Here is a 13662-nt window from a genome sequence, read left to right as displayed (position 1 = left end):
TCATACTATCACACTGAGAGCCACAGTCTCTGTATTTTATCTTAAGCTGTTAGAAAACAACTTAATCCACTTCCTTCCCGATAGTTTACATTCCCCCGGTAAAACCATCACGTTAGTCCTTCTAAAGGCACTGTCTGCAATAGCAGCCTTTGATCTATCAAAACCATATCCTCCCCCGTTTCATAAAAATTGCTTACGTGTGGTGTGTTCCAAATGCAATATCCAACTTTGCCTAGGATGAAAAAAGAAGATGCCGTTTACTTTTTTTTTAAATCTCAGTTAATAATATCCTTATCTACTGGAAATTAGAAGACTGGGCCAACTTTTTTTTTTTTTTTAACTTCTTACTGCCCTCTAGTGAACAAGCCCTTGAACAACAAGACAGCCTTTTGAACAGCATCCATTCAGATGCATTTTGAAAAAACTGATTCTTTTTTTAAAAAAGTTACCCAGAATGATTCAATACAGATTGCATTTTTAATTACAGTAATCAGGAATGAGAAACCTAATTTCTTTAGTTGTCAAAAAACTAATAAAACAAATGAGGCTCTATTCAAAGTTTTAAAATTACATCTTTGGCTTGTATTCCAAACCTGTTGCCATCAAGCTGATTCCGACTCATAGCGACCCTATGTGACAGAGTAGAACTGCCATGTAGTTTTCAAGGAGCGCCTGGCAGATTTGAACTGCTGACCCTTTGGTTAGCAGCCGTAGCACTTAGCCACTATGCCACCAGGGTTTCCTTGGCTTGTACAGAGATCAACATCCCCCAAAAGTTCTCAGAGCACAGTTAAAAGAAACAGTGAAGGTGGTAGCAATGTAAAAAAAACCTATTCATGTTAAAGAAAGGGTTTTCTTATGTTGATAACATAGCAAGTGTTGAAAATAAAAAAGATACATTAAATTCGCAAGATATATATTAAATTACAAAATGGCCCCTTTACAAATTGGGGGTGAATGAAGAAGTAAAAAAAATTGTTTTTTCTAACATCCAGTACAGCAAAACCTCGGTTAATATGCCACTTGTCCATGTAGGCTACTGAAAAGTTAAAGTAAAAATGGTAAAACACCTTAGCAATTAGGAATGCGGTATATGGGCTCAAATCCTATCTTTATAACTTTGTGTGACTTGGAAAATACTTCAACTCTGTATACCTGGTTTTTTTCCTCTTTAAAATGAGGGTAAAAACAAACAAACCGGTTGCTGTCAAGTTGATTCCGACTCACAGCGACCCGATGTGTTTTCAGGATAGAACTCTGCTCAACAGGGTTATCAGGGGCTGCAATCTTTTGGAAGCAGATCACCAGGCCTCTCTTCTGAGGTGCCTCTGGGTCAAGCTGCCAACCTTTCAGTTAGTAGCCATGTGCTTAACTGGCTGTGCCACCCAGGGACTCCTACGGAGCTCAGATAGCTGTTTTAGGAGTAAATGAAAATGGTAGGTAAAGTGCTTAGAAAGGGGCTGGCACAGGGTAAGCACTCAACAAATGGCAGCAATTATTACTACTACCACTCCTCGCTTCCCCCTAGCCCTGCTACACGAGATGGGTGAACTGTTTGTGGGGGGCAGTAATGGGTAATGAGAATACACAAATGAGTAAGACACAGCCCACTTTGGGGGTGCTCAGAGATGGGCAGTCCGGTTCGCCATTCGCTTAAACTCCGTCTTTGGGGATGCTCGCAGACCAGCATGTGTCTGCGTGGTCTGGCCACAGAAGAGAGAGTGGGGAACTGTACGTCCAGTCTCTAAAGTCAGAATAAGACTGACGCTTGGCTGAGAAAAGGCAATGGTCAAGAGACCTGGGACTTAAAGACAAAGTCAGAATCAGTTTGATGGCAGTGAGATTTGTTGGGTAGCAACTGCAACAGGTAATATTTAATGCATGCTTTTAAGTGCTAATTCACCAAATAAAACCTATGCAGAACAGTGCTAGCAATCCATTTTAAAGAGGAAGAAATCAGGCCTAAGAAGGTTAAGTGACGAGCCCAGGATGCCACCGCCGGTAGGCAGAGGGCTGGGACAGAACCAGGCAGTCTCACCTGCCTGTGCCCTTGACCACTACACAGCCTCAGTCCCCATATGAACAGATTGCAAGTTTCAGCTTCTTCTGATTTTAGAACTAACGTACCTCAGCTAAACAGAGTAAAGCTACAGAAGATTTTTTTCTATTGAAATGGTACCATGTTATAAAAAGTCAAGAATTCATCTTACAGAGTCTAAAGGTTATTTCAACAAATCAGGATGGGGTCACTATGCTTTTGTGTCTCAGCCCAGAGCTGGGAGCTTTTGAACAGTTCTTTGCACAGGGTGTGGAAGACAGCACCTTGTTGCGCCCTCTAGTGGCTGGCCTGGAGCACGCCATCAGGTGTCAGTCTTAAGTAGTTAGTGTTTGGAACACTTTCTATGTGTCGAATCATTGCTTTTTAGAATTCTGGTGTCAGTTTATTCTGTCCACTGTGAGTTTGATAGGAGTTATCCTACTGCAGTGTAATCTCTTCTGATTCTGGAAACAGAAGCGATAGAATGAAATTTTAGGTACCTGCCGACCAAAGACATACGTAGGTGCAGGAGCCACAAACATGTTGGGTGAAGAAAAGGAATGTTTTAAAAAGTTTTCCCCAACTACATAAAGTGCAGTGGGTTAGATCCCAGAAGGAGTGCTGTGAGGTATGCTTAAAACTAGTCAGATTAAGCTCTCTAGCTGTTTAAACACAGACACACACAGATAACACTCATAGTTGGAAGAAAAGTGATAAAATGTGAATTGGCATTCTTATACCTTATATGGAGGGAGAAAAGGAAAAGGAAAAATAACCTAGGTTCTCTGTAATTTGCTCCTGTCTCTGTACTTCAAGAGCAGAAATCCAGTTTCTACTGAGCCAATTTCACTGAGCTAATGGCAAGGAGAGAAAAGGACTGTAAAAGCCCTTTTCATCATGGCTTCCCATGAATGGGCTGGTCACACCTGCTAAATGAAGAGAGGAAGAGGTGGACATTACATTACCCACTTCACAGCTACCATTTCCACAGGAAGGAAATCATAAATGCAAAAATTCTTCTGAATTCCTTCCTTTTCTCCTCACTTTGCCTGTCTCTTGCTTATAATGTCACACATAAAGATCCTGTCAGACATGGAGTCTAAAGCAACGGGCCACAGAAAGTTCAAGAATCACTGATCATATTGTATTTCCAGGTATTCTGTCGGGAAAGTATCAGAACAAAACTAGAGGAATAAACAAACTGGACAACAGGCTTTTTTTTTTTTTTTTTTGGCCTTTTCTGTTTTGCTTTGATCCCTTTACAGACACACCTGTTATGGGTCCATTTAATGTCCCCTCATCAGCTAACAGTTTTACACGGCCCTCATAGGACACTCACAGACACTGTTTCACAGCTTTTAAACTGTCTGGAGGACCGATTCGGTGCTGAAACCCAGATTTTAGGAGGCACAGTGACAAACTAGATGCAAGCAGAGGAGTATTAGCAGGTTGGGGAAAGATCCAGAATCCTTGTTACATCAAGTACAACTGAAGCAAGTAAACACCTGAAATGGAAAGAGAAAGCTAAAGGGGAGGAAGGATAGACTCCTTTGAATATATAAATCACCGACATAAATAAGGAAGAGATTTATTCATGTGGTTCCTGGGGAAAAATCAGGACCAATGCACGGAAGTTAAGAGGGAGCTCTCAGGTGAACATAAGAAAAATCTTCCTAACCACGAGGGCTACCCACAAATGGGATGGGTTATCTCAGGTTGAAGCAAAGAGAGGCTAGACAAGTGTCTTTCGTGATGCTAAAGAGAGGTTTTCTGCACTAGATGGATGTATGGACTGAATATCTAAATCTCCTTCTCACTCTCAGACTAAGCATGATCTCAAATGGCAGTAAGTAGCTTACCTGGCAGAGGGAAATGTTTTCATAAGGCTTTGCCTCAGCGTGTAAGTGAGCCTTGGCTTCTCGTTTATCGCCATGGACAAGCAGGATTGGTTTATTTCTGAAAAGAGATGAGAAGTTTTCAAGATATGTCTTTCATGAAGTTGGGCTCGTGTCTGGTTCAGGAATGCTCACTCTGGCCTCTATGACGACTGAATACAGAGATAACCCAGAGCAGCGCTCAGGGTGCTCACTAACCAGTTAACTTTATAACGGGGGCCATGTGGTCTGGCCCTGCAGCTCTGCTGAAACACAGAAGGGGTTGTGACTCAAGAAAAGTCCTTGAGCAATTATCTTCTCTGGTCCAAAAGGATGCATAGTTAGCACCGTGTGAATGTATTTAAATTCAGACAGACGAAAAGATATACAATTATTACTGGACAGTGTATGACGCTCTTTTCTTTCCTTCTTTGGACAGTGGAGTCAACTTCCAGTGGATACATTGTACTCCTGAGCTGATAGTCACTGGGCTCCTACTGTGCACTACACCCTCAGAAACGACGATGACTGGACCCCAGGCCCCACAATGCTGGCCGTGCAGAGGAAATACAGACTCGGTAAGAGAGGCAACTGGACAGCAAAGAAACAGAGCCCAAAGCACATTGAAAATGCTGTATTTTTGAATTCCAAAGAGGTAACATTAAGGTACCCTTCAGAAATAGATTTAAAAGGCTTTTAAGGGAACCACAGACTTTTCCAGTTGATTCAAAGTGACAGAATTCTTAGAAATCAACGTATCTTTACAAGCTCTTCCAATACCAAAAATACTGGATTTTTTTTTCCAACCAGCAATTAAGCAAGCAAAGGAACCGTGAGTTGGAATTCTTATATCTTATAGGCCACCTCCACTTTAATCAACTCTTAATTTAAGAATTCTTAATTCTTATAGGCTACTTCCACATTCACCAAGCATCCTGCCGAATGCTTCTCTACCTTACTTGAAGGAATAGCACTCAAATGAAAAAAACATGAAAAAAAATGCATTTCAGTACTAACGTCTAAGTACCTAACGTCCAATAGCTTTGTTCTAACCTGTTAGGTAAAATAAAACTATGACTCAGGTACCTCTAATCATCTTCTATTTGGAAAGAAATTTACAATTAAAAAAAGAAAGAACAATTTTAAAACACTAAGGCATCTATAGCCTAGGAGACATGTTGCCAAATCAGGTTTTTGTTTTTTTTAAAAGATAAAACATTATTGATAGAAAGTGAAGTCCTTATCAATTCCTTCAAATCAATGGGTTCTGTAAACAATCATAAAAAGGCAGCAACAATATAATAACACGTAAACACTTATGATCTGAAGTTTTCTATATACAAATTTTGGGTTTTACCTCAACTTGCCATTTAGGTCTTTCAGAGTCGACTTGATGGCAACTGTTTGTTTGTGGTATGATGCTCTTGACAGCTTTGCCAAGACACATTCAGCAACAACCAGGGGGATTTCTTCTGTCCGCCGACTATAAGGACTGAGAATCCAATTGAGAGTAAGGTGAGGGAGCTGTAGTCCATCTTGCCAACAGGCTAAAGGAATGACCATTTGATTTCAAAGTCTCTGAGACCAAAGGGCCGTCGACTTTTTGAATAACAAAGGGATGAAAAATAGAAAGTGCCAAAGGAATTCCCAGAGACACGTGGTTAGGAGGAGCCTGTGGCAGAGACTTCTTGTGGACTCTTGATACCCACTCTCCCCTTCTTTCTTCCCAACAAAACCCAGATTTTATTTTAGGATTTTAGGATAAGATGTGCTCAGCTAAAGGATTTCATTTCCAGTCTTTTTTAGAGTTGGTCATAGTCGTGGGGGAGCCCTGGTAACATAGAGGTTAAGAGCTTGGCTGCTAACCAAAATGTCAGCAGTTTGAATCCAATAGCCACTCCTGGCTGAAAGCAGAGAATACCAGAATGATGTTTACCTGTGTTTTATTGACTATGCAAAGGCATTCAACTGTGTGGATCATAACAAATTATGGATAACATCGTGAAGAATGGCAATTCCAGAACACTTAATTGTGCTCACGAGGAATCTTTACATAGATCAAGATGCAGTTGTTTGGACAGAACAAGAGGATACTGATTGGCTTAAAGTCAGGAAAGATGTGCGTCAGGGTTGTGTTCTTTCATCCTACCTATTTAATCTGTATGCTGCGCAAATAATCCGAGAGGCTGGACTATATGAAGAAGGGCGGGCCATCAGGATCGGAGGAAGACTCATTAACAACCTGCGTTATGCAGATGACACAATTTTGCTTGCTGAAAGTGAAGAGGACTTGAAGCACTTACTAATGAAGATCAAAGACCACAGCCTTCAGTATGGATTGCACCTCAACATAAAGAAAACAGAAATCCTCACTACTGGACCAACGAGCAACATCATGATTAACAGAGAAAAGGTTGAAGTTGTGAAGGATTTCATTTTACTTGGATTCACAATCAACAGCCATGGAAGCAGCAGTCAAGAAATCAAAAGGTGCATTGCACTGGGTAAATCTGCTGCAAAGGACCTCTTTAAAGTGTTGAAGAGCAAAGATGTCACCTTGGAGACTAAGGTGCGCCTGACCCAAACCATGGTATTTTCATTCGCATCATATGCATGTGAAAGCTGGACAATGAATAAGGAAGACCGAAGAAGAACTGATGCCTTTGAATTGTGGTGTTGGTGAAGAATATTGAATACACCATGGACTACCAAAAGAATGGACAAATCTGTCTTGGAAGAAAGTACAACCAGAACGTTCCTTAGAAGCAAAGATGGTGAGACTATGTCTTACATACTTTGGACATGTTGTCAGGAGGGATCGGTCCCTGGAGAAGGACATCATGCTTGGCAGAGTACAGGGTCAGTGGAAAAGAAGAAGACCCTCAATGAGGTGGACTGACACAGTGGCTGCAACTACGAGCTCAAGCATAACAACGATTGTAAGGATGGCTCAGGACCAGGCAGTTTCATTCTGTTGTGCATAGGGTCGCTATGAGTTGGAACCGACTGCATAGCACCTAACGAACACACGAATGAAGCCACTCCTTGGAAACCCTATGGGGCATTTCTACTCTGTCCTATAGGGCCGCTATGTGTCAGAATCGACTCAACGGCAACAGGCATAGTCATGGGACTGAGCTCTGCTCAATGAAGTATACTCAGGTGTTGTGTGGAATTTCTAGCAAGGCTGCTCAGAGCAGGCCCAGCTGGGACATGGGCCCTCTCATCCTTCTCCCGCTTTTGCTCCCTGAAACACAGACATGGAGCCCTACCTTTCACCCTGGTTTGTGAGGTGACACTGACGATCAGTCACACAACAGGCTGGTGGGACAGAAAGACAGAGGGGTGGCCTAAGTTCTTGAGAACCATAGAGCCCCCACTGCAGACCTCAAATGTCTACCATCTGGACTTCTTAGACTGGAAAAGTTAATTTCTCTTGTTTAAGCCATTATAGCTTTGGTTTTGCAGAAACACGAAAATAAAACCAATCCTCCATGTTGCAGGTCAAATATGAGCCCTTGAGCACTGCTTGGGAAACTTCAACACAACTAATATAGTGTTAATGATGAAAACCATAATCAAGCCTGTTGCCACTGAGTTGATATTGACTCATAACAGCCCTATAGGATGGGGCAGAACTGCCCATAGGGTTTCCAAGGAGTGGCTAGTGGATTTGAACGCTGACCTTCTGGTTAGCAGCCAAGGTCTTAACCACTGTGCCACCAGGCTCCTGTTAATGATGGTTTTCATAATCTGGTGCCCTAAATGCACCAAGGAGTTTGAGGACCCTGACAATCATTTTTCTTATATGCATTCCTCTACCCTACTTGCTATTATGGTGTCTGTCCATCAGTGTGCAATGCCATTTTTACTTGGTCTGCATTGCCTAACACAAGGCTGAGAAACTCCAGAAGACGGAATGGAAAATCCGTACCCTCTCCACAACCTGGGCAATTGAAAGCCCTGAGACCCCCTCTGAAAATCAGCCGATAAAACCTCAATGGATCACAACAGTCTGAGCCGCAACCTAGTATGGGGGTGGTGCAGGACCAGGTAGCATTTTGTTTCCTTATTAGGGGGTTGCCATGAGTTGAGGGCTTACTCAATGGCAGCTGACAATAACAAACTACAGGAAAGATGATTTAAGAGATCCTGGTTTTCTGAAAAAAGAAAAGAAAGAACAGTAATCCTTTGCTAAGTGAAGCTTGGCACACTGGTCACGATTTGGCACGCTTAGAGGTCTAGAAAGCATGTGGCAATGGTCTTTTTCTTCCCATTAGAATTGGACATAAAGTTCTCTTATTTGGGTTAGAATTTGTCCCCACCTACTTTTAGGCAGAACACTGGGGGAAAACACTAGAATCTATGAGACTAGTTAGAAGAGATCAGAAATGGGCAGTATCCTGTTATGACCTTAACGTCTGTATGATTTCAATGGATTCAAAAGACATATTCAAAAGAGACTGAGGGCATTTGTCTGAGATATACACATCCTGGCATTTTAAAAACCCGCTGAGGTTTATGATCTTGTCTAGCGTTCTACAGGACTCACCTGAACTCTGGTGGGTACTGTTTTACCAGCCAGTCCACGTCGAAGCAGTAGTTAAACTAGATGGGGGAAAAGAAAAGTAACTACACCACCAATAATTCAGCTGAGTAGTCTATTAAGGAGAACTGTTTGGTTATTAAATTGAAAGAAACTCTAAAATAATTATGTGCTATATATATATTATTTATAAACCTGGACAGTTATGTGGCTATAATCATAAACAAACCTAAAATATATCCTGAAGGGAGTATGTGGTTAAAGCAACTGGAATAAATGGAACAGGCTGCTTGAGAAAATAGGTTCTAAAGATGTCATCTGGGTATGCTTTGGCAGCATGTGTATTTGCAAATTCTGTGCTTCTCTATTATTTCCAACAGCCTCTGATTAATTTAAATACAGGGGACTTAATAAATTTATTGTTTTCCCCCTAGGTGATCATAAAAAGACAGATACCCAAACAATGATCCCTGATTTTTTAGAAAAGAATATTTCCTTTCAGCCTAACTTATTAGCCAGCTTTGTACAGAGGCCTCTGGGACTGGAAATTCCCTTGGCTTATGAACATTACATCCTGACTGCAGGTTTGCACTGATCTTAACACAGTGGCTCCTCTGCACACCTGGGTAGTCCTTAATCCTTCTCCTGGACATGGTAACTCAATCTAGCTTAGAGAGCTCGAGAGAATTGGCTCATGCTCCCTCTGGAGACCACAGTGCCCAAGGCCAAGCCAAACGTTAAGGGCACAGAGAGCTTTGCTTTCTCCGGGAATGTGACCTTTTTTTTCCTATTTGAAAGCCTGGAGCATTAATGCGATTTATCAACACGAAGAGGCTAGCTCTGTCAGATGGGAGCACTCACATGTGAAGAAGTATTCACAAATTTTACTCAGGCTTCTTTTTGGTTGGTATGAGAAATTTCTTATTTATTTTCCTAACTCAAACTTGACCTTCCTTCACCTCTCCACTCACCCCTCCCTGGGTCCCACGAGATTATCAGTGTCCAAAAAAGAAGACTCTCAAGCTGGAATTCCCAAACTGTCCAGAACTCCCAAGCTGGAACTCCCAAACTGTCCAGAACTCCCAAACTAAGGCCCAAGCTAGAGTTGAAAGCTCTACCAGTCATGACCCCCACGTTCTGTGTCAAGGGCCATGGATCCTATAACTGTGGCATGTGGTGCCAGCCCCCAGTTGTGTGCCATCTTGGGGACCCTGAACAGACTGAGACACAGGTCCCCACCTTTCAAGTTTTCTTATGCAGTTGTTTAATTCCTTGTCCCCTTTCACTCAAAGAAAAAGCATCTTGACTGTAAACTCACCTGAGCTGAAGAAACAAGGGTCCCAAATAAAGGAGACAAAATATCTGAGAAAAGAAACGTATAAATCTTATTCATACTCAGGTAAAAAGCTTGCAGTAATAACAATCACAATTATTAAACCGTCACTGACAATCATAATTATTAAACTGTTACTGACAATCAAAGTTGGGCTTAGGAAGCAGTGAAGTGAAAAGTTACTACAAAGCTAGACTTTAAATGTTTCATAAAACTCCAGAAAAAATGTCCCTATGCTATTTAATAATGTTTATATCGTATTCTTTTACAAGATACAATGTAAAATTAAAATCTACAACTTCAGTATTAGATGACACCGTCAATTCTAGAAACTGTTAATAAGGACGTAACGATATAAGTTCTTTACAGATCTCTGAATTTTTATTTCCTTCAAGGCCCCATTCAAGTCTCTCTCCAGGAAACCTCCCAACTCTGGACTAGCCAGATGGGTTTCCTCTGGAGCCTGTGAACTTTGCTTCCTGTGAACGATAGGGGAGAGGCACTCAGAGTTCTAAACTCGCATTCCGCAGCATTCAAGGTCACCTCTAAAGAGGTCACATCATACACCCATTCAAGCTTTATTTCAGATAGGTCAGATGGCTCACTCCTCATAAACTATACCGTGAGAGAAGTACCCCATCGTCACCATGGATTATGGCAGCTACTGCTCGTATAGGACCTATTAGGAGCCAGGCACCATTCCGTTCTTGGCACTTTCCTATATTAACTTACTCCTCACAACCACGCTCTGAGTTAGGTTCTGCTATTTCCTTTTATAGCTGAGGAAAGTCTCTGTAGGGGGCCACCCATGGCTACATAGCTAAGAAGGAGCAGAGGCAGGATTTGAATGCAGGCCCTTTGGCTCCAGCACCACTGTTCTTAACCACTAAACTGCCTCTGAGCTTTAAAACTGGGCTCATTCATTTATGTGATAAATATTTACCAACCACCTCCTGTCTTCTAGACATTGAGCTAAACGCTGGGGTACAGATACCTAAAATGAACAAAAAGATACACCAAGAAGCACCTACCTTTATGGAAGAACTACATATAATCAAAATATAAGTTGCAATACACTCTTTGATGCTTGTTATGGTTTGAATTGTGCCCCCCCAATATATGTATTGTAATTCCTAACCTTTAGGCCTGTGGTTATGAACCCATTTGGGAATGGGTTGTCTTTCTTACACTAGTGATGGTTATACTTATGCAGGGTTAGTGTAGGGTGTGTCTTGAGTCTATACCTTTTGAGATATAAAACAGATTAAACGAACCAGCCGAGATGGGAAAGAGATGCCAAGCCACATGAAGATCGCCCAGGAACAGAAGCTCAAAAAGACAAGGACCTCTCTCCAGAGCTGGCAGAGAGATAAAGCCTCCTTCTAGAGCCAGCACCCTGAATTTGGACTTTTGGCTCCCTAAATCATTAGAAAATAAATTTGTTTGTTAAAGCCACCCACTTGTGGTATTTCTGATACAGCAGCACTAGATAACTAAGACAATGCTTCTCCTCCATCTTGCCTCCACCAGCTCCTCCTCTTCCTTTCTTTCTAGATCTTACTCATCTTTCAAGAATCATTTCGAGTCTCTCCTTCTCCATGAGTTTTTACCCTCAGCAATCTACAATCATGGCATATATTAGGGCAGGACATCACAACAGTTAAGAGCATACATTCTGATGTCAGACGCCTGGATCAAATCCCAGCTGTGCCATTCACCAGCTCTGAGATCTTGAGCAGGTGATTTAATTGCTCTAAACTGCAGATCCGTCATCTGCCCAAGGAGGACAACTGTAATGCCTACTCGTAAGGCTGTCCTGAGGATTAAATGAGACAACAGGTGTGAGAGCACCCATCACAGCAACTGGCACACAGTAACCGCTTACTAAATGTTACCTGCCCTTCCTTAGTATTTTGATGCTTACAGCCGGTCTATCATTTTATTACATACAGCAAACCCTGCATACTTCTCTATGTCCTGTCTCAATTTCTCTCCAACAACAACACTGAGAACTATGTCTTATACTTTTGTCACAGCACCTAGACAAGAGACTCTCAATAAAAAAAAACCCTGTAGACTTGAACTTTCTATAATATGGAATTAAATACACCAATGTTTATACATCATACAGGAGAAATATAATACACAATTATGTATTCAGTATAAAATTAATACACTGGAGTCCCTGGTTGGAGCAAATGGTCAAGCACTAGACTATTAGCTGAGAGGTTGGTGGTTTGAACAAACCCAAAAGCGCCTCGGGAGACAGGTCTGGAGATCTGCTTCTGAAAGGTCAAAGCCTTGAAAACCCTATGGAGCAGTTCTATTCTGCTCACTTGGGGTCATCATGAGTTGGAACTGACAACAGCAACTAATAACAATTAAACTCTACCGACACTGGGAATGATCTATTCTTGAGTGTGGACCAACAAAAAAGAATGAAATAAGGGAAATAAGGTTTATTATCTCTATCTGCCACAGGAGTCTCTGTGATCACTTCATGTATTTTAAAGGTGAGTACACTGAAATTTGGAGAATGCTAGCTCCTTCGTTAACTGTCAATACAACAAGTTGCAGGGCCAGGAATCAAGCCCCACCACGTCTTTGGTTCCCGTCTGGTACTCATGCAGTTTCCCCTGCACACGCTCCCAGGGGAACCAACAAAGCAACACATTTTTTATCCAAAACCGAAGCAGCTCCTTGCACGTGGCACCTTTGTGCTTCTTTGCCGGGAATCAAAACCTTGCTGTTAAGCAGAGGTTCTTGAGCTTGAGCCAGCATCAGCATCCCCTGAAGGGCTTGTTTTAACACAGATTTCAAGGACCCATCCCCAGAGCTTGTGAGTTAGTGGGTCTGTGGTGGAGCCCGAGAATTTACAACTCTAGCAAGTTTCCAGGTGATGCCGATGCTGCTGGTCCTGAGACCACAGACAGCCACTGCTGGCAAGTTTGTGCTCTGTGGCCAGCTACTTCGTTAATAAAGCGCTACTGATCAAGTCTACTCTCGAACTTAAAAGCTAAACAATTCTAAGCGTTTAGTACAATATAACACTGCACAAGGCATTGCCAGGGTGGCTAAGTAAATAGTTTGCTGTCAAATTACTGCATTTGCTTGTCAAAACAGTATTTTTTTTTCGTGAGAGAAATAAGATCACAAAGTAGGGGTCTTGGAGGTCATCCCAGGCCGCCCCTCAGTTCCCCAGGGAGCACACTGCCAGGTGCTGTCAGACAGGCCCTGGAAGTACCAACATCCTTACCCCTGATGTGGAGGGCTCCGCAGTTGTACTTCGGCTTAATTCCCGAGACCCTAGTGAGGTAAAACTGGAAGGGGTTCCCCTTATTCACCATGTCCCAGATGTCCTGGCATTCCCCTGAGGTCTTATACTCATCTTCCTCCTCCTCTTTGAGCCTGTGCCTGACAGGAGGGCCGTGGTTTCCGGTCCTTTCTGCTGTGTGGCCTTGGGGAGAAGAGGACCCTTTTTCCTCCTTGACCTCCACTTTCCCAGGCTGTTTCTGCTGCGTTTCTGGTTGCAGCTCATCGTCACTGCTGGACAGACACCAGCCGAGGTCTTCCTGGGAACTGCTTTTCTGCCTTTTGGGAGGTGAAACTGCTGAAGCCGACTCTGTGCCACTGAATTTCACGGGTGCCATTTTCCTTCTGTGGGCAGCTCGCCGAGCCTCGGAACAGGTGTACCGTGGCTCGTTTGCCGCTCCCTGTCCGGCAAGGGGGAGAGAAGAGGTAGATGGCTTGTCCACCTTTGGCTTTTCCTCTTCACTTTCATCACTACTAGATATCGTCCACTTCCCATAATCACCTTCCCGAGACATTACACTTCTGGAAATGAAAGACGGAAACACTGTTATTTCTCATT

The 13662-nt window shown here is 42.5% G+C and overlaps 1 protein-coding gene across 4 annotated transcripts in view; it reads right to left on the bottom strand.

Moving 5' to 3' along the window:
- Positions 1-13662, bottom strand: part of TDP1 (tyrosyl-DNA phosphodiesterase 1) — a 97503-nt gene that overhangs the window by 74871 nt on the left and 8970 nt on the right. For all 4 annotated transcript variants that reach the window (XM_049898922.1, XM_049898921.1, XM_049898923.1 and 1 more), the window contains 5 exons: positions 13048-13625; positions 9777-9820; positions 8465-8520; positions 3898-3994; positions 198-232 (listed from right to left, as the gene is read on the bottom strand). In XM_049898922.1, the coding sequence (XP_049754879.1) occupies positions 198-232; positions 3898-3994; positions 8465-8520; positions 9777-9820; positions 13048-13618 (803 nt within the window). In that variant the 5' untranslated portion in view covers positions 13619-13625. The remainder of the gene's footprint in view (positions 1-197; positions 233-3897; positions 3995-8464; positions 8521-9776; positions 9821-13047; positions 13626-13662) is intronic.

The sequence above is a fragment of the Elephas maximus genome, chromosome 10 (genome assembly GCF_024166365.1).
Source record: "Elephas maximus indicus isolate mEleMax1 chromosome 10, mEleMax1 primary haplotype, whole genome shotgun sequence".
Lineage (NCBI taxonomy): Eukaryota > Metazoa > Chordata > Mammalia > Proboscidea > Elephantidae > Elephas > Elephas maximus.
Note: the sequence above shows the minus strand (reverse complement) of the source record. Positions and strands in the feature narration are given on the sequence as shown.